Source organism: Episyrphus balteatus, chromosome 3 (genome assembly GCF_945859705.1).
Source record: "Episyrphus balteatus chromosome 3, idEpiBalt1.1, whole genome shotgun sequence".
NCBI lineage: Eukaryota > Metazoa > Arthropoda > Insecta > Diptera > Syrphidae > Episyrphus > Episyrphus balteatus.
The window spans coordinates 69,301,068-69,320,358 of NC_079136.1; the positions used below are offsets into that span (position 1 = coordinate 69,301,068).

General features: G+C 29.9%; 1 protein-coding gene across 2 annotated transcripts; it reads right to left on the reverse strand.

The window, feature by feature from the left end:
- Positions 1-2,760: 2,760 nt before the first annotated feature.
- On the reverse strand, positions 2,761-18,158 carry LOC129916781 (glutamate receptor ionotropic, kainate 2). 2 transcript variants are annotated; one of them, XM_055996914.1, is made up of 15 exons: positions 18,060-18,158; positions 15,768-16,335; positions 15,483-15,638; positions 10,083-10,177; positions 9,929-10,018; positions 9,701-9,858; positions 9,345-9,642; positions 4,697-5,074; positions 4,456-4,625; positions 4,114-4,374; positions 3,921-4,049; positions 3,652-3,850; positions 3,478-3,589; positions 3,286-3,405; positions 2,761-3,226 (listed from the first exon to the last, which is right to left on the reverse strand). In XM_055996914.1, exons 2-15 carry the CDS (start codon positions 15,859-15,861, stop codon positions 2,931-2,933), a joined length of 2,556 nt encoding a protein of 851 aa, XP_055852889.1. In that variant the 5' UTR covers positions 15,862-16,335; positions 18,060-18,158; the 3' UTR covers positions 2,761-2,930. The 2 variants fall into 2 exon arrangements, with proteins under 2 accessions (XP_055852889.1, XP_055852888.1); XM_055996913.1 differs by lacking the exon at positions 18,060-18,158 and having other exon boundaries at positions 15,768-16,429.
- Between the last annotated feature and the right edge of the window lie 1,133 nt (positions 18,159-19,291).

The following is a 19,291-nucleotide window of genomic DNA, read 5'->3' on the forward strand; positions in this document are numbered from 1 at the left end:
ATTAAATGAACTTCACTTTGATTTTAACAGATTTTAAACACTTTCCATTTATTTTTATATGAAATCTTTTTATTTTAAGTAGATATATTTAAGAAGAGAATCATCTTGATTCTAAATTCTTAAAACGATGATGTTTCCAGAGCAAGACATTGAAAGGGAAAATCTAAAAAAAATTTTGAAAGTATGTATTTGAATTTCATTTTAAGAAAAACAAAAAAAAAAAACGGAGTACAAGTAATAATGAGGAAGATATGTTTTACCTACTTAGAAACCAAACCAACAAGACGATCCTAAAATAAGCTCTGATAAACTAAGCAATTGCAGTAGAAGGTTTAATACTAATTTATTATCAATATCAGAGTCAACATCCCATAAAAAACTTATTTCTTGCAGCTAAAATGAGTTTACGATTGGCAGGGAAAAAAGCATCAATACATAACAAAAATGTTTCATCAGCTTCAACAAGAGCTAAGAAGTACGGACAAATTCTTGCCTTTCAAAACGATCTTATTTCGAAACAGACCTCGAAACCTTGAAAATAGACAGTATAACGCTATTCATAATGCCAATAAAGATATTTTTCCTTGTTATATGATTATACAGCAAGTAGAAACAGAACGATAATGACGAAAATATATTTATGAGCTCAAGGGTTAAACTGCGACTGATTGCTGAAAATAATGACGTTTCTGTGCCCCGTCTGAGTCCGCTTCGTTTGTTAATCAAAGGATATTAGGTATCTCTTGTCTAAAAAAACAGAATTTTCAAACTTTTTCTCCAGATCCATCGAAAAAGACATCAAAAGAAAGGACCCTTTATACTCTATTCATACCTAACTGAAAACCAAAAGTTTGTAGGTGTTCGAGTTGCTGAATTATTTGCAATCGAAATATTTTTTTGTCTTCATTCGGTAGCAGACATTTTCGGATCAAAGTCTAGAAAAAAGTTCGGGTTTAAAGTTATGAGATCACAGTGAACAGGCCAATGCATTCAGTTAAAAAAATTAAATTTTTTTTTCAAGATTTTTGAAAATTATTCAAGGGGTACCCCTTGTCTAAGAAAACGGAATTTTCAAAAATTTTCTCCAAATCCATCGAATGAGATCTCAAAAGAAAGGACTCTTTAGACCTGTATTCATAACTGAAAACCAAAAGTTTGTAGAAGTTCGGGTTGCAGAATTACATATTGCAATCGAAAGATTTTTATTTTTCTTCATTCGGCAGCAGATATTTTCGGGTCAAAGTCTAAAAACAAGTTTTGGTTTATAGATATGAGATCACAGCGCACAGGCCTATGCATTCAGCTAAAAAAAATTACAAATTTATTTTTTTTTAATTTTCGAAAATTATTCTTGTCTAAAAACACGGAGTTTTCAAAAAATTTCTCCAAATTTTGAAAGATATTAAATTTCAGTTAAAATTGTTCACATTGAACAACTTTAAATTTATGAACAGAAAGGTAAAGGGAACCTTCAAAAAATTTCTCCAAATTTTGAAAGATATTAAATTTCAGTTAAAATTGTTCACATTGAACAACTTTAAATTTATGAACAGAAAGGTAAAGGGAACCCTCGAAAAAGATTTGTTTTTTACTATCAGCACATTCTATTTGTTTTCCGGGGCCCCTGAAAGGAAAGATGGCAGACTAATGTTTGCCTAAATCTATTTAAAATATTGCTTTTTAACCTAAAGTATTCTTTTTTTTTTTGCAACTGCCATTTTAGTTCTGCATGGTGCATCTCCTTTTCAAAATTTCTATTCAATTTTCAAAAAGAGTCCACATACGCCATAGTGACCCATCCAATTTAATTACTGATTTAGTGGAAAAAAAACAGACTTTTAACGACCTTTTTCTAACTTTCCAAAAAATGTATAGTTTATTTTGTGAGTCCAATTTTGCGTGTAGGGCCCTAACATCTTTTTTAATGCCAATATCGAAAAATTCGGTACGTCACAAAACAAACCAATGTGAATATTATGAGCCCAAATCGCTTTGCCTGCGAAAAAATTGAACCCTTGCGGCTTAATATGAGTTTAGTCGAAATTCGTTGGACATAATGATATGGAAAGAAAATAATCGTTGGCGTGTTTTTTCGTACAAAAAGCAAATTAATTTAAAATTTAAAGAATAATAAATTAATAAAAACAAACAGAAATGTGATCAAAAAGAGAGTTGGTTTGTGTAGTTTTTAGAAGGATTTCAACCAATCAACGAAGGTTGAAAAAATTGGGTTATTTCTTCTATTTTATTTGTTGCATCTTGGGTTTTTTTGGGTTGGGTTGAGTTTTTTTTCAAAACTAAAATAAAGTCTTTCCAGTAAAAACAATTTTAATTAATTTAATTAATTTATTTTATATCCACAATTTTGCTACAAATATGTATTTAATCATTTTATATCTACTTATTTTAATATACATTTATAACCCTTCAATGTTCTTACACAAAAATTAATTTAAAAAACCAATAAAATAAATAAAATCATTAAATTCACTAATTTTTCGACATTCTATATTAAATTAATATTTTTAATTTCATTATTCTTTGTTTTCTTTAATTTTTCTTCGATTTTTTTTTCTTTAAACTTTTAACTATTTTTTTTCACTTACAATTATTTTGTATTACTCTTAAACATTTAAATCTAAAATGGTACAAATGTTTACATTTTAAAGATTTTTTTTTATATAACTATGACATATACATAAAATATTGTAGACGTATTTTTAATACTGAATAGTTTTTTTTTTTTTTTTTGAAACATTATAAGTTTTTTTTTTTTAGATTTAAAGAGAAGACTAAAGATATTATTTTTTGAGCAGTTTTTATTCGGTATGTGGTCAGAATTTATATATAAGAAAACAAAATTTATCGATGTTACTTTTCTTTAATTTTTTTTATCAACCTTGGAATTTTTAATCCCAAGTAATCTGCTTCTATTCATGTAATATTGCACTTAATCGCTCTTCTACAGCAACTTTTCGTGACTTCCAAACAAACTCACACACAGCTATTACACACGCCACGCCCATTCCACCCATTAATACAACGAAAACTCCTCCAACATTAGCCAGACCTAGCTCATTAGCTGCAGATGTAGACTTGGAAGTCTCAACTCTACAACTTCCTCCGCCACGTTTTTCCTTCCACCATTTTGTTTTGAGAATATGCAATTTACCTTCTTCTTGTAGTTTAAGAATTACACCATTTACAGCAGTTCTATATGGTGAATCTAATTTAAGGGGAAAATAGGGGAATTAAGGGGATAGTTAAAAGGGTTTAAGATCTTACTCGGTGGGGTTGCAATTCCATAGCCTTTTGTGTCCAACATTCCACCAACTTGTGTTAGATCACAATTACGTTCTGTAACATACTCAATTGATGTTGATTCCATCAAAAATGCGTAACTTCCTTCAAAAAGGATTAAAAGTGTTTTAAAAAGTAAAAAATATGTCAGAATTCGGGGGAAGAAGAAAAAAGTACCTTTTCCTTTAATAACACGATCCACACCTTCCCCATTGCTCGATGAAAACACCGAAGGTCTTGCTGACTCCATAAAACCCCACATCCTTTGATATGTTGATATTTTTGATTCCTATTAAAAAAGATTTTGAGAATTTTTTCAAGAAACAAGATCAAAAGCCTAAAATAATTTACCCTAAAAAAAGCTGCAGTACTGCCACCTTTAAGTGCCCCATACTTAATTCGAGTCTGTTTTGCCAAATCCTCGGCACTCTCAATTGGCGAATCCATACGTTCGACAGTCAAAAAAGCAGCCAAATTGGCAGTGTACGAAGAGATCATAATTAACGTGAAAAACCACCACATTCCTGCTACCATTCGTGTTGAGAGAGCTCTTAAATACAAAGAATATGAAAAACCAAGTTTAAAATATTATAAAACCCAGTTTCAAAGACTGTTTTTACTTTGGCAAAAAATCACATCCTTGTTGCATCAAAGATCCTATAGCAAACCACATGCAGTTCATCAAAGTAAATTGGCTCTCTTCTTTCTCTCCATGGCCCGTATAAGCTGGCCATTCATAGGGTGTAAATCTGTAGAGCATTAAAAGCTTTGAGGAGAGAATCTAAAAAAAAAACAAGTTTGAAAACAATTTACCTTGCTAGAATAAACAGGAGCACAGAAACACCCAAATAAGCTGTTGCCATGTAAATCCAAACGTCTAATGATAACGGTGATAAAAATGAAAAGAGATTCGGCGGCTGCTTTACAGGCTTTCGGTATAGAACAGATACCCCGAGGTTCATGAAAGGCATCGTGAAGTCGACAGCATTCTCTCTTTCAAATGTAATTGTAAGATCAGCGATTGCTAGATCTGCACGTTGCTCCAGGAGCTCTCGGATCATACCATTCCATTCACTGTTTAGAAACGAAAATTTTTTTTTTAATTCATATCAAGGAATTGGGTTTTTTTGTATGGCAAAAAGAGTATAAATTTACCCGGTTTTTTTATTCAAGCTACCATAGGCATGATCGGGTACTAATTGAATTTTATAACTAAAACCCAATGCCTTGGATATTTCATAAACAAGATCTACCGCATATCCTTCAAATTGATCATTGCCTGTAAGTGTAGCCGCCGACTCTTTTCTCATGCAATAAGGATCACTCTGTTTTAAAAAAATAGGGATATCAATTAAAATTATATCTTTCATTTCATTCTCATTATACAAAACTCTACCAAAATTGTTGTGATAACTAAAGTTTTATTTTTGAGATTTGCCTCAATTTCCATTTGTTGTTCACTAAATGTTCGAGTGAAATTAATACCATTGGATAATGTTGAATTCCATGTTCCGATTTTTCTTATCCCCGTCGAACCCAAGTCAACAACATCCAATATAAAATCAGTTCGAAAACCCTGATGATCGAATTTTATAACATTGGTGAGGCCTTTCATTTCAACAATTTTCATATAATTTATTAAACTGAATCCATGTTGCCAAGTATTTTGTCCATCACATGATATTGGTTGAATGTCGATTTGTTGACTTGTATCCAAGTCGTGTAGGGCTTTGGAAAATAAATGCACAGCATCGTACATGAGAGCTGTTTCAGCCTGTAATTAATAAATTTTTTTTTTAATACTGAATTAAATTTTCAAAAGTGTTTATTCATGATTCTAATCCAAAACAAAGAAAGATTTTAATTCAAAATGACAAATTATAAATTATATACGAATATAAGGCAATTTAACTCGATACGAAAAATTTACATGATAAGTTGTCGGCTTAAAATCTAGTCAAAAAACCCTAATAGTGCCTCTGACAAAATATTTAGGTGGTGGTAGCTGGATTTGAACTCAGAATCTCTGGTGTGATGGTTCATATACTAACCATTTTGGTACACTAATTTCTCATTTCAATATGAAAAATTTAAATAAATTTCTGTTTTTTTTTTTTGTTTTGTTTCTTAGTGTGTAAGTGAATGCATTTTTATAAAATCTAGGTATACCAATATGAAGCAATTATAAAAAACATCTGAAATACGTTTTTCAAAATAAATGATTTTTTTTATAATAAAAATTATTTTTTTTTTTTCAAATCCAAATAAAATGTTTAGAATTTTTATTTTTGCACCATTTTAAGTCAGCTCAAATGTTCTTATATCAAACATTTCACTATGGGTTTAAGGCAGTTACTGTTAGAAAAAAATTCTGAAAAAAAATGTTTATAAAAATTAAATTAACTTGTATTTCTTTTTAATCGAAGTCATTGCAGCCGTAATTGAAAAGAATAATTTTTTTTTCCAAAATTGGACAGTTGAAAAAGTTTTTATGGTTTGACAGTCATATATCAATTCAATATATATATCAATTCAATTCAATTCAAAAAAATAGGTTTGAAAAAAAAAACATATTTCTTGCAACTTTTGTTTTTTTATTTCTTCTTTTTTTTCAAGTTGTTGCTCTCAAATAAAAGTTAGAAATTGAGTTTTATTAAAACTTCGAACTTCAAAATAAAAAATGTTTTGATTAATTAATTGGTCCAACATATTACCTGATCAGGGTTTTAGTGAAAGATATTTCACAATAATTGCATTTAATGGAAAATCGTAAGGATTTGGGATGAACAAGTTGCCTATCAGCACATTTTCGTTTGAACCTTAGCTTTTGGGACACCCAAAGTTAAAAAAGAAATAAAAATACGAGTTTTGCATTTTTTAAACGACGTCAATCTCTTGCGAAAAAAAAAGATTTTCTTAAAAATACAGTACATAGGTACTATAGGGCAAGTTTAGGATTCGTAAAAAAAATCGAACTCGAGATAACAATTTTACATGACATTACGATGATGGAGAATGCCAAAAAAGTGGGTCCGGCAATTCTGTCTGTCTGTCCGTCTGTCTGTCTGTCTGTCTGTCTGTCTGTCTGTCTGTCTGTATGTACCTCGAGCTACAGCCTAAACTATTCGAGTGATTTTGTTCAAACTTGGTAGTTAACAGTTTTGGATGATTCCCTAGAGGACAAATTGAAATTTTTTTTTAGGACCAAAACTAACGGTACATACCTGCCATATAACGGAAATAGAAAAGTTAATTTTTTTCAAAAACGGCTCTAACGATTTTGATTAAAATTTTAGAGTGTAGTATTACACATAAGAGCCAACTTTCTAAATAAAAAAATAATTATCGTTATTAACGGTACCTGTCATAGAACGGTTTTTTTGATTTATGAATATCTCGTTCAAGACCACCCCGATTTCAACGAAAATTTTTATACAAAAGCGTTTAGGTAAAGGTGATATTAAAATTTTAGAAAGTTTTCAAAATACTCATTTTTGGATTTTTAAAAAATATTTCAAAATTTTTTTTTGAAAAATCAATTTTTTGAAAATGGGTTTATGAAAAATTTTGAAATTTCGTTTTTATGCGTAGATAAATTATTTCATCAAAATGGCATACCAACTTTTTTTTTGAAAAATATTAGAAAGTTTTTATATATAAAAAATTACTTTTTTAAAAAATGGCTCTAACGATTTTCGAAAATTTTTTTCTAAAAATTCCTTTTTATATAAGAAGTAAACTGGCATACTTGGTTTTTTGTGAAAGATCATTTAAAACGATATTTAATTAATTATAAAAACAGATTTTATTTTTTTTTTATTTCTTGAAAATATCAAATTTTAAATTTTCTTAATTTTCTTGAATAAAAAGCCTTAAAATTAGAGTAACTTTAAGCATAAGAGCAAGTACGTGCGACCCCAGTCGTGCATTTTATTTTATCTACATCGAAGTTTTCATTTTTTCATTTTAGAACACTTTTAGCACTTTTTTTGTGACATTTTTGGCCTTTTGTATACGCAATCACTGTTCTGTTTTGTATTCAGAACATATCCTTCTTCTAAAATATCTATTTTTAATGAAAATGCTTAACGATTCGTTATTACTTGAATATAACAACAATTTATTAAAGCTGATCAGTAGGGAATTTATACTTGCGTTAAAAGTGTGTACTATACAGTAAGAAACACTTCGAAAGTACACACAGTAAAAAACTTCAACTCGAATAGATTGCGGTTGGGAAAAAATAGATCTACTTCTTTTTTTCTGCATAAGAATTTACAGAGATAACAAAATAGTTAGTTTTATAATAATGCCAACTGCCAACAGCATTTAAAAAAATTCAAATTCTAAATATTACTCCAGCCAAAGCGTCATTTGACCTTGCGCACAGAGGCACTGTCAGTTTTTATTTCATGGATCGATAGGGGTATATTTAACAGGCTTAAACCCAATTTCTCACCACATGATCATTCTTTTTAGCGGAGTTATTCACAAAAATGCATTTTTTGGGATATTTTACTTCTAAGCTAATATCTTTGCTCCAGATTGTCGTAGACCAAAAAATAAACATAAATTCTCTTCCTTATAATATTTTATATCGGTGTTTGTAATTTCTTTGTTTTTGAGTGAGTAAATACATAATGGCAGCCATTTAAAGTCAAATTCTTCTAGTTAAAAAACACATTTTTGTCATTATTTCGAAAAAAGCTTATAACAAAAAGCTTAGAACATTTTTCAAACCTATTTTGTAGCCCTATTTATGTCCTGCATTTTAAAGAAAAAATGAGCTCTTTATCACCAAAGATGGCCGAGCAATTGATAAACAAACGCATGCAAAACCAGTGCGAAAACACCCAAAAATATCGTTTTTTGGAAATAACTCGGCTTCAGAATGTCCTACGACAAAAAATGAAGCTAATGATTGTTCGTTACAACATTTTCTATCGATTTGGTGCACATTATTTTTGTTGAAACAAATAAAAAATAAGTAATATTAAGTTAAAGACGTTTTTTTGTTTAGCAAACTCTTGCCTTATTATTTTGTAAACGGTGCAAGTATATTGGCTAACAAAATAAAATACTGTTGTAGTCCTTAAAATCATCGCAAAGTTAGGTACTTTTTTCGCCTTGACTGAAGTATATGTACATAAGCCGAAAGTTATTATGAAATAGTTAAACATTAGTATGGCGTAGTTGCTGAAATAAGCTGTTGTTAAAAATATCACCAAATTTCGACAAATTCAAGAGGTGCCGCATAGCGGTTTTGCACATTTTTGGTCACTAAAATAGAGTTGAGTATGAAAAATGTAAAAAAAAAGTAGGGCGGTACATATTAAAGTTGTATGTACTACATATGCTTACAGTAAGTGTACAATGTATAGCATACATGTCGCATTATGCATTAAAAGTTTTGTTGTGAAATCAATTCATATTTTTCCAATGCAAACAAAGAACCTTTTTCTTTCAAATGTATTCTTTTATATTATTTTTTGTTCATCTTTCACTTTTCTTTTAAAAAGGTTTACCAAAATTAATAAATTTATTTGTTTATTGAAGTGTAAAAAAAGAACGTATACGCCTCAGTGTACACAAGTGTTTTTCTTATTTACTTAATAGTTTAGTATTTTTTTAGTTGTATATTGGAAAAATATGTCAGATCAAACAAAAGTAATTTATTTCAACAATATTTTTCGAAATTCCAACATCAGTTTTCACATACAGTTGACTGGCAAGAAATAATAAAGCTTTAAAGGATCTTGTCGATAGATTGGCATGCACATATTAAAATAAATCCATTGTTGCTTCTTTTTACTGGTTTTAACTGCACCCAAGCCAAAACCTTCACTCAGATTTTATGACATAATAAAACCATTTATTAACGTAACCGATTAAGTTGATGTTTGAATACATTCATCATTTAATTAAAATACGTGAGAGTTTGGTCACCATTAAAAAAGTCTCATAAAAGTTTTACTCAGTTAAGAGTTGATACTTGCATAAACTTCAAAGATTGTTTGTATTTAACTTTTACTGAACTATCTTACCTTAATTGTTGTAATATTAGCTGGTCTGGAAATTCCCTTCTCATCAATCGACCACTGACGCACAACATCTTCAACAACTTTTGCATTTATCAAACGAAATCCAGTAATATTTGTTCCACCATATTTGAATTCATCCAAATTAACAGTATGCAAGTCTAAAGAAGTCACCAAATAACTATGGTAATCACTCATCATTCCAATTTGTTGAGCTTGTTTAAGGACTTCGTAAATTTTATCAGTTGAACAATCTAGAACAATGTGAGCTTCTGCTGAATTTTTGATTTGTTTCAGCAATGGTCTAAAATTACACAAATTTTTAAAAAATTCTTCTGATACGAAATTCTTTAAGTATATACCTGTAATCACCCGTATCACTCAGTTGTCTTACTGTTATTGGAAATGAAGATGGTCCATGTGCCTTAAGAAGTTCTTGAAGTCTCACAAGACCGTCGTTGTTTTCATAAATAATTGTAAAGGTTTTCCATCCCCAGGTCTTGACTATGTCAACATATGCCTGAAATGGTAATTAAATTGGTAGTGGCATAAGTTTACAGGATACAAAAAAGAACTTGATAGGTACTTACTTTTGATAAAGTATTTGGATGAGGATAAAGATTGACAAGACAACTTTCTCTTCTAAGGCGGTAGTCCCATCGGTTTTCCAAATGAGGAACCTAAGTTATTTTTAAAAATTAATTTCCTTTTATAAATATGCATTGTATTGCTTAAACTATTTACCTCCATTGTGTCACAAATACTTTGAACATGTCCAGCTGTGTGTGAGGACTGGGGTCCAAAAATAGCCGCAACTCCAATATTTAAAAGGCTGCATACTGAAAGTAAAATGACATTATAATTTCTTCATTGTAAATTGAACATTCGAAAAAAAAATGCACTGATGTACTGTCTTCTATGGCAAAAGTTGCTTAGGATGAGATGAGATTTTGTATGTAACCAAAATTGTAAGAACATTTATAAATTACATATTTCAAAAAAAAAAATTATCTTAACAAATGCATACGATTTGCCATCTGATTTCTTCCATAAAAAAAATTAAATTAAATAAAATACTACGGCATGTATTTCAACAATTTCGTTGAAATCGATAAGTTGTTAACGTGAAAATAAAAAAGATTGTATGGCGGATGATATTAGCCATACAATCTTGTAAATGCAGATAATTGTGTTTTCACAAAATAAAAAAAAAATAATAATAAATAAAAAATAGTTTCCGTAATTTTTAATTTTCTCAAAAACAAAAGACAAAAAATCATATTGGTAACGTGTCGGCAATTTTAAAAAATCATATTATGGGGAGTTAGAAGATTTCCACTGACGATATATAATTTCTAAGTAATATCTGCGACTCGCTCTTTTTATTTTTTTCTATATCTCTCCATATATGTACGTAATACTCTCGTAAGTTGCAGTTTTCTCAGAAACTGCTCTAACAATTTCGATTAAATTTTGCAGATATGGGATTTCTGTTACAAAAAAACTTCCTTCTGTGTCAGCTCAATTTTGAATAGCTAAAATGTATTATTAAATACTACAAGAACATTACGTGCAACTTATTTAGTTTCAAGTTTTTTTTTTTTTCAAAAACTATTGGTTCAAAAATTACAACGAAGTACTCAATTTCGGATTTCAAAAAACCTTTCTTAATTTCTAGTGTTGCCGTTTTTTTTTTCATTTTTAGCCCGCATTTGAGAAAATTTGGAATACGTGCAATTTATTGTAAACATGTTTGATTAATATATGTACCTATATAATGAAAAATTATCGGAAAAAGTTAAAACAAAAATCCTTTGTAAGCTTAATTTCTTAGTAAGTATATTTAAATTGTTTTTAGATGAATTATTATCAGTCATCAAAGCAAATCCTGCATTATTGTCTTTAAAAAATGAATACCTCAGCTACAGATTAAATTTAAAGAAAATTTAGAGATGGATTTAAAACTTCCATTTAAATAAAATTGAAATAAAATTTAATTTGATGGGAAAATGACTATGTAAGGAAAATTTAAAATAGATTCCAAAATATTGACAAACAAATTAAACAGATCCTAATTTTTGAAAGTAATAAGTTGGTAATAAATCTGTTAGTTAATAGATTTTTTCTTCAAATAGTTTTTCTGTTCTGTAAGATCAAACTAAAATGAGATTGCTGAAATCACCACTTTTTTTCTGTTTAAAAAAAAAATTCTCTTGATATTTTTTGAAAATTTATATTACAGAAATTGTATTTTAGATGTATCACAAGAAAATGTAGGTACTGAAAAGTGAGAAAAGAGTTCTATTTCATTTTTACTTGCGATATAGGTACTATAGGGCAAGTTTAGGATTCGTAAAAAAAATCGAACTCGAGATAACAATTTTACATGACATTACGATGATGGAGAATGCCAAAAAAGTGGGTCCGGCAATTCTGTCTGTCTGTCTGTCTGTCTGTCTGTCTGTCTGTCTGTCTGTCCGTCTGTCTCTATCTGGAGCTGCAGCCTAAACGAGTGAAGTGATTTTCTTCAAACTTTGTAGTTAGCAGTTTTTGGTGATTCCCTAGAGGGGAAATTGAAATTTTTTTTTTATGACCAAAACTAACGGTACCTGCCATATAACGGAAATAGAAAAGTTAATTTTTTTCAAAAACGGCTCTAACGATTTTGATTAAAATTTTTGTGTGTAGTACTTCACATAAGAGCCAACTTTTGAAATATAAAAAATATTTTTTGTACCGTTATTAACGGTACCTGTCATAGAACGGTTTTTTTCGTTTCTGAATATCTCGTACAAAATTAACCCGATTTAAATGAAAATTTTTATACAAAAGTGTGTAAGTAAAGATAATATTAAAATTTTAGAAAATTTTCAAAAAACGCATTTTTGGGTTTTTTAAAAATATTTCAAAATTTTTTTTTGAAAAATCAATTTTTTGAAAACGGATCAATGAAAAATTTTGAAATTTAGTTTTTATACGTAAATAAATTATTTCTTCAAAATGGCATACCAACTTTTTTTTTTAAAAATGTTAAAAAATTTTTATATATAAAAAATTATTTTTTTAAAAAACGGCTCCTACAATTTTCAAAATTTTTTTTCTAAAAATACCTTTTTATACGAGAAATAAAATAGCATATTTGTTTTTTTTTTAAGATAGTTTAAAATGCAGTTTAATTAATTATAAAAACAGATTTAATTTTTTTATACTAGGTACTTATGAAATTTCTTCAAAATATCAATTTTAAATTTCTTGAATAAAAAGCTTTAACATTATAGTTACTTTAAGCATAAGAGCAAGTACGTGCGACCCCAGTCGTGCAATTTATTTTGCATACGACGACGCATTGTTTAAATTTCAGCGGAAAGATATCGAAAAATGTGTTAAATTTGTTTTCGAAGCTTAATTTTTTTTTGAAAAATTTAATTTTGTTATTGATTTATCTGAAATTTAGAGCGGAATTCAAAGTCGTCACTTAAGTACGTTAAGAAAACCTAATGAAAACCAAATGAGGAAATTTTGAAGTAGATACGTGACCGAACACTCAGAAAACTCATTTCAGACTTGTGCTTGAGAAAATATTTTACTTTTACAGAATTTCGCCTTAAGTGCGGAAGTTAAGCTAAAATTTTACTAAACTCAAGCACTTGATCAGGCCTGAGCCTGAAGTATTTACTCATAGAAAATAATAGCAGTTACTTGAGCAAAGTAAAATCATGAATTGAGGAAATTTGACTGATTTGTGTAAACTGTTGACTTTATTCTCGAAGAAGAAAAGAGTTATAGACAAGATTTAAACGGATTTCAATTGAAAAAAAAAATCATTTCTCTTAGAGGAACCATTAAACATTTAATTATTTTTTTAATTTAGTTGACGAGTGTAACCGAAAATGATTTTTCCAAAAAATAAACCTTGATTTTTTTTTTTAATCCAAAATCGTGTTTTTTTTTTGTTTGAAAAATGTTAAAAATTTTTAATAGGATTACTAAAACGTTTCTAAGGAATCACCAAAGCCTACAAGACATAGTTACCGCAAGTTTGAATCAAATCGCTCCTACGATTTGGACTTTAGCCTGAGGTTGAGGTAGAGACAAATCCGCCGAATTGCGGGACACCCTATTTTCGTGAACGAATCCTAAACTTGCCCTAAATCGTAATTAAAAGTACTACACTAATCGAGAAATTATAACCAATAGCTCACTATTAATAGTATTGGACACAACGCATATAAAAGTTTCTGCTTTGTCCAAATCTTTCCAAAATCCTTGATTAAGTAAACATAGAGGATTAATTTGTTTAAAATTTTGAATAACCCACGTTAGTGGCAACACTTTTGTGTGTAGCAAATCCTAAACTGTATGGTATTGTTTGCGGATTATAAACTTCCATCTTTTATTTGCGATTATTTTTAAATAAGGTATATATTTATTTTGTTTTGTTAGCCCGATCAATCTAGACATTTTATCAAAGTTAATTTAAGTACAAGATTTTTTTATGCAGTTAGGTTCCTTTGATGGAGGAGAATATAAAACCACAGTTTTACACCAAAATTTGATATGGCGTATCCCCGAAAATGACCCCTGACCCCTAGGAAGTACGGAAAAAGTGATTTCCCGATTTTTTGATGCAGTTAGGTTCCTTTGATGGAGGAGAATATTAAATCACAGTTTTACACCAAAATTTGATATGGCGTGTTCCCGAAAATGACCTCTGAACCATAGGAAGTTCGAAAAAGTGATTTCAGTTTTCTTTTGATTTTTTCTGTTTTGTATTTTCTACATATTATTTTATTTATTTTAATTTTTTCCTACTTTGTTTCTTTTCCTTTTTTGAAAATTCCACAGCTTTTTCTGTTGTTCTGAAATGATGAGAATATTATTTTAATTGAAAAAGAACACATTTTTTTATTTTCATCACATGGGCCGACCAGGAATCGATCCCACATACCTCTGCATACCTAGCCAGCACCTTACCAGAAGACCATACTGGAATATTAAAGATGAGTGGAAAAAAGAAGCTAATTGAAACCTCACATAAAAATGCAATGTTTTTTTCTAAAGCGTTACAAACATTGCATATCTACAGGATAAAAGCTTTGCATTCTTATTGGTGAAAAACATTGCATACTTGAGAGATGAAAACATTGCATACTTACAAGAACCTCTTGAAACAGGTCTTATGAAAGCCTTCGACTGAAATCACTTTTTTCGAACTTCCTAGGGTCAGAGGTCATTTTCGGGAACACGCCATATCAAATTTTGGTGTAAAACTGTGATTTCATATTCTCCTCCATCAAAGGAACCTAACCGCATCAAAACATCGGGAAATCACTTTTTCCGTACTACCTAGGGGTCAGGGGTCATTTTCGGGGATACGCCATATCAAATTTTGGTGTAAAACTGTGATTTCATATTCTCCTCCATCAAAGGAACCTAACTGCATCAAAAAATCGTGTACTTCCATTAACTTTGATAAAAATTCTGTTAAATTCGACTGAAATCACTTTTTCGAACTTCCTAGGGTTCAGAGGTCATTTTCGGGGATACGCCATATCAAATTTTGGTGTAAAACTGTGGTTTCATATTCTACTCCATCAAAGGAACCTAACTGCATCAAAAAATCTTGTACTTAAATTAACTTTGATATATAGTGAAATTTCGTCTAGGATGATCGGGCTATGTTTTCTTAAGCAAATATAGGTTACTTTATTGAGCGTGCATGTCTTTGAATTTGTTTATCTGTTTATTTTCTGTATAGAATATAAAACCCCATCAATAAAATAAAGTTAACAATTTTTTTTCCCCTTTTTTCTTTAAAAATAAATAAAAACAAAGATTCATTGCCTCATGAAAACCTCTGGCGTCTAGCACATGCAACTTATCTTTTAGCTCTTTGCCATCAATATAATAGCCCGCGTTTATAAAACGCTACATGTTTACAAGTTACAGAGTTCAAATAGCCTCAATAAATAAATACACATATCCCAAAAACAGAGACCGGATGAATGACGACTACTTGATACTCGATGATAGGTTGAGGGGATGTGATATGTGGGATGCATGTGGACTTGGGGGATTTTGGGGGAATACGTACAAAAAAACCTATAAACGAGGGTGGTGTATATCTACAAAATAAATATTTACCTCTTTTCGATGCATGAAAACTGTCGAATGGTGATATTCTTTCAATCTGTGCCACAAGTTTCGAACGCGGAAGTATTAAACGATCAGCATTTATGTGTTCCACTGCTTGTTTAAAAGCCAATTCTTGATTATCATCTGATGGATGAAACAATCCACCTTTTGGAACGACAGAAACGAGAGAAAATTATAAACCGGAAAAATTATATATGAAAAATCAATAAGCACACCAAACTCCATAGATACAAATTGAGAGTAGGTACTTTTGAAGAAAAGATTAAAACTCACCAATTTTTATCACATCCGGAAGTGAATTAACAAATAATAGATAATTACAAAGGATTACAAAATTTAGGACTAAACACGATATTAAGGACACCATCTTTTTCTTTTTGTCTGTGATTTTTGTCTGAGATTAGATGGACTTCATTTTTATATTTATTTTTAGTTTTTTTTTTCTTTCTTCTTTTCGGAACAAACGTCGATTCTTTGTCGTCCTCCTTAGTCAACTGTTAGTGCTTTAGTACTAAATCGTCCTGAGATAAAACAGCATCCAAGTAACAGTTGTCAAATAATCATCCTTGTATTATCTGACGTTTTCAAATGCGCAGGATTTAGCTAGTGGAGACTTCGGGACGCCATGTTTAATAAGTCTCCAATTTCCGTAAAAGCGGTGTTTTTCATATGTTTTCGTCCTTCGTCCTTTTCATCTGTCGTCGTGTCGGTTACCTGAGCCGAAAATCTCTTAAGAATTCGAATATGATGTTGGATTATGCGGGAGATTCGTTTCCGTTGTTGTTCTTCGTTTGCTGCCCTCTTGTGATGCCTCGAGGGTTCTCGTAATTGTTGCATGGAACTTGAAAAAAAATAAAAAACAAAAAAAAAGAAGAGGATATGACGACAGGTTGGTGATGGTGTTTCAACGGGTTCAATGATTTTTCTACAAAAAAAAAAAAAAAATAGGTACCCAGCAAGGATATGAAGAGAAAATTTTCGGTATTTTCTTGGATTCTTTGAAATTTAAGTACAAGTGTGTGATGATTACACTATACTATAGCATGGCATTGTCTTTTGTTTGGGGAAATATATCTATCTACAAGCACTTTGCTTGTTCGTTAAGGATGTATCCGAGCATCATCCTAGAGCATTCGAGCAAGAAGAAAACAAGGATGCTCATTTGGTTACATACATAAATATATTTAAACGAATTAAACCCTTGTATAATCCTTTTGCATTGTGCTTCAATGCTTATTTGTGTTTGTGTTTTATTTACAATTATAAATCTCGTATCTCGTTTTATGATCCTGGGAAAAGAGACAACAAACACATACATATCCTGCCTGCCTCTTTGGGGAGTAGGATTACGATGAATTTGAATGTGCCGGGGATGTCAACTGAGTCGCTATCCTATATTCCTAAAGGATATACATAAACATATGTAAGTTTGTTTACACAGAGCGTATATCTAGCTATTATTTTTTTTTTTTGGTTAAACGATGTCCTTGTTTTGAAAAAAAAGGCCTCAAGCTTTGTGTTCTTTTCAAATTCTCTCTTCTTTTTTTTTTTGTGGTGGTTTTTTGTCTTTAGCTTTCAGCATCATCCAGGCATGTAATCATATAGGAAACTTGTGTGTGGTGTGGATATACATATTTCATATATATCTTGCGGATTCAGGTCGAAAGACACAGAAGTAAAAGAAACAAAAAGAAAGCAAGGCAAAAAAAAAATAATGAATACAAATGAAATGAAAAGCGAAAGTTATGTCCCTGCCATGTCGCCGTGTACGACTGAAAGTCAAAGGCTAGTGACTATGACTACTCTGACTATTCTATAAGAAGGATACAAAAATTGAAAAAAAAAATAAGAAAATTAATGTGAATGTGGAGCATGATGGCGTATGAAGAAACACAGGAAGGACAACAAAACAAACGAATGTAAAGGACACATAGGGATAGGATATGTGTGTAGGTATGTATCTGTTAACATCTACTTCAACAAGCACGAAACGATAATTTGTTTTGAAACGCCAAAAGAAAGGGCACAAGCACACAAGTTCAATGGGGAAACATTAGCTCTTTGTACTTTACCTACCTACATTTCATTTATGCACTATCGCCACACACAAAAAGGCCAACAGACATTGAGCAATTTTCGGCGTTGGCGATGGTTGGTTTAGAACAGGAGCGGATTTAAGAAACTTAACAAATTTGGAATACTTTTTACCCGAATACATAAAGCCAAAAGGATGGTTATGTGGGTTCATCTGTTCTATCATAACTTCTTAAATACTATCGTAGTTTGACAAATAATGTATCTTTGGAAGCGTCAAACACGCCCAATGGTTATATGACTTGTATCGCTCTCTAATATGGCGCACCCTCTAGAGGAAAAAGTCATGAACTATTTTTTGTATATGTACTGCGGCTTAACAAATACTTTATCAGGAAATTATAACCTCAAATTAATTTAAATCAAAAGTAAACTGAGAGGTTAAGACTCGACTTTAAAAGTATGCGAATATGAAGAAAATAAAAAAAAGGTTAAGTTTATTAATTTGCATAAATAAATTGAAAATTAAACCTCAGATTTGTTTATACATAAGTCGTCTTGTATGTGAAACAAAAACACTTTAACCTTTTTTATGTGCACAACTTATTTAAAAGACAGTCAAGTCGTTACTAACTCGGCTAAAGAAATAGAATTCATAATTCTATAATGAAAATTTGTTTACAAAAAATTTTAAAAATAATGAACATCGACAAAAGATAAGAAATTGCATCAATTTTAGCTAGAGACGCATTAATATTATGAGAAAATCAATTTGATAATTGAAAAATAGGGTAAATTACGAATTCTTTTAAGAGTGCATACAAAAAACAAACAGAAATAATATTGTGCATACATAATGTAATATAAAATTAAAATTTGGTTTAAAGTAACAAGAATATCCCTTTAAATGGTTTGACCTTCAAACAAAATATGAAATTTAATTTTTTAAATAAAAAAGAATTTTTAGAAAAAAAGAAAAAATAAAAATCGTAAAAGCCTTCTTTTTAATAGTTTTTTTTTTATTTAACAATTTCAAACATCTATCAAAAAAATAATTTTCTATTCCATAGAAAAGGTAACTCTAAGTGGCACATTAAAACAAAGTTTCAATAAAATTAATTCAGTTCTTTTAGTATTTTTTTTTTTTAATCCTAAAATAATTTTTTTCTAATTTTTTCTTAATTTAAATACATTAGTATTACTAAAACATTTTTTCAAAAATTTTCATTCAAATCTGTAGCGCCGTTTACGAGAGCAAAATCTTTAGGTACTGCCGTTTTTGAGAAAAACAACCTTTTCTATTTTGGTCATATTTTTTCACCTAACCTCAAAATACATGTGAAAAATTGAAATAACCGAGTTTTTGGTTTTTATTTTTATCTTTTTCAAAATAAAAAAAAAATTTCTACGAAATTTAGTGAAAACTTACCTTATTATGTCCCAAATTCACTGTAATTTATTTGATATACCTAAAATATTTATTTCTTCACCTTTTTTTGGCTTAGTACCATAAAATTTTCAATCGAAAATTCACGTGTCAAAATATCAGTTTTTTTTCAAAAAGTTGGCATGCATTTTGTTTGTTGAAATCTCAACTTTCTGATGGTGTAAAAAAATATGCATTACAAATACTCCTTTTTGCGTGACCTTTTTAGTAAAATGAATTCTACTAGATTTTGTGGGTTATAGTATGTCAGAAAATGCAAAAAATGAAAAAAGCCTCAATTCGAAATTTTTGTTCAATCACTACACAAGTATACAAG

Bases quoted from the DNA above. Each gene is read 5' to 3' on its own strand.
- LOC129916781 (XM_055996914.1), bottom strand. From the start codon at position 15,861: ATGGTGTCCTTAATATCGTGTTTAGTCCTAAATTTTGTAATCCTTTGT. The intron at 3,590-3,651 runs GTAAATTATTTT...CTTTTTTAATAG, and splicing joins GTACTGCAGCTTTTTTTAGG to GAATCAAAAATATCAACATA. The intron at 3,227-3,285 runs GTAAGATCTTAA...CCCTTAAATTAG, and splicing joins TGGAATTGCAACCCCACCGA to ATTCACCATATAGAACTGCT.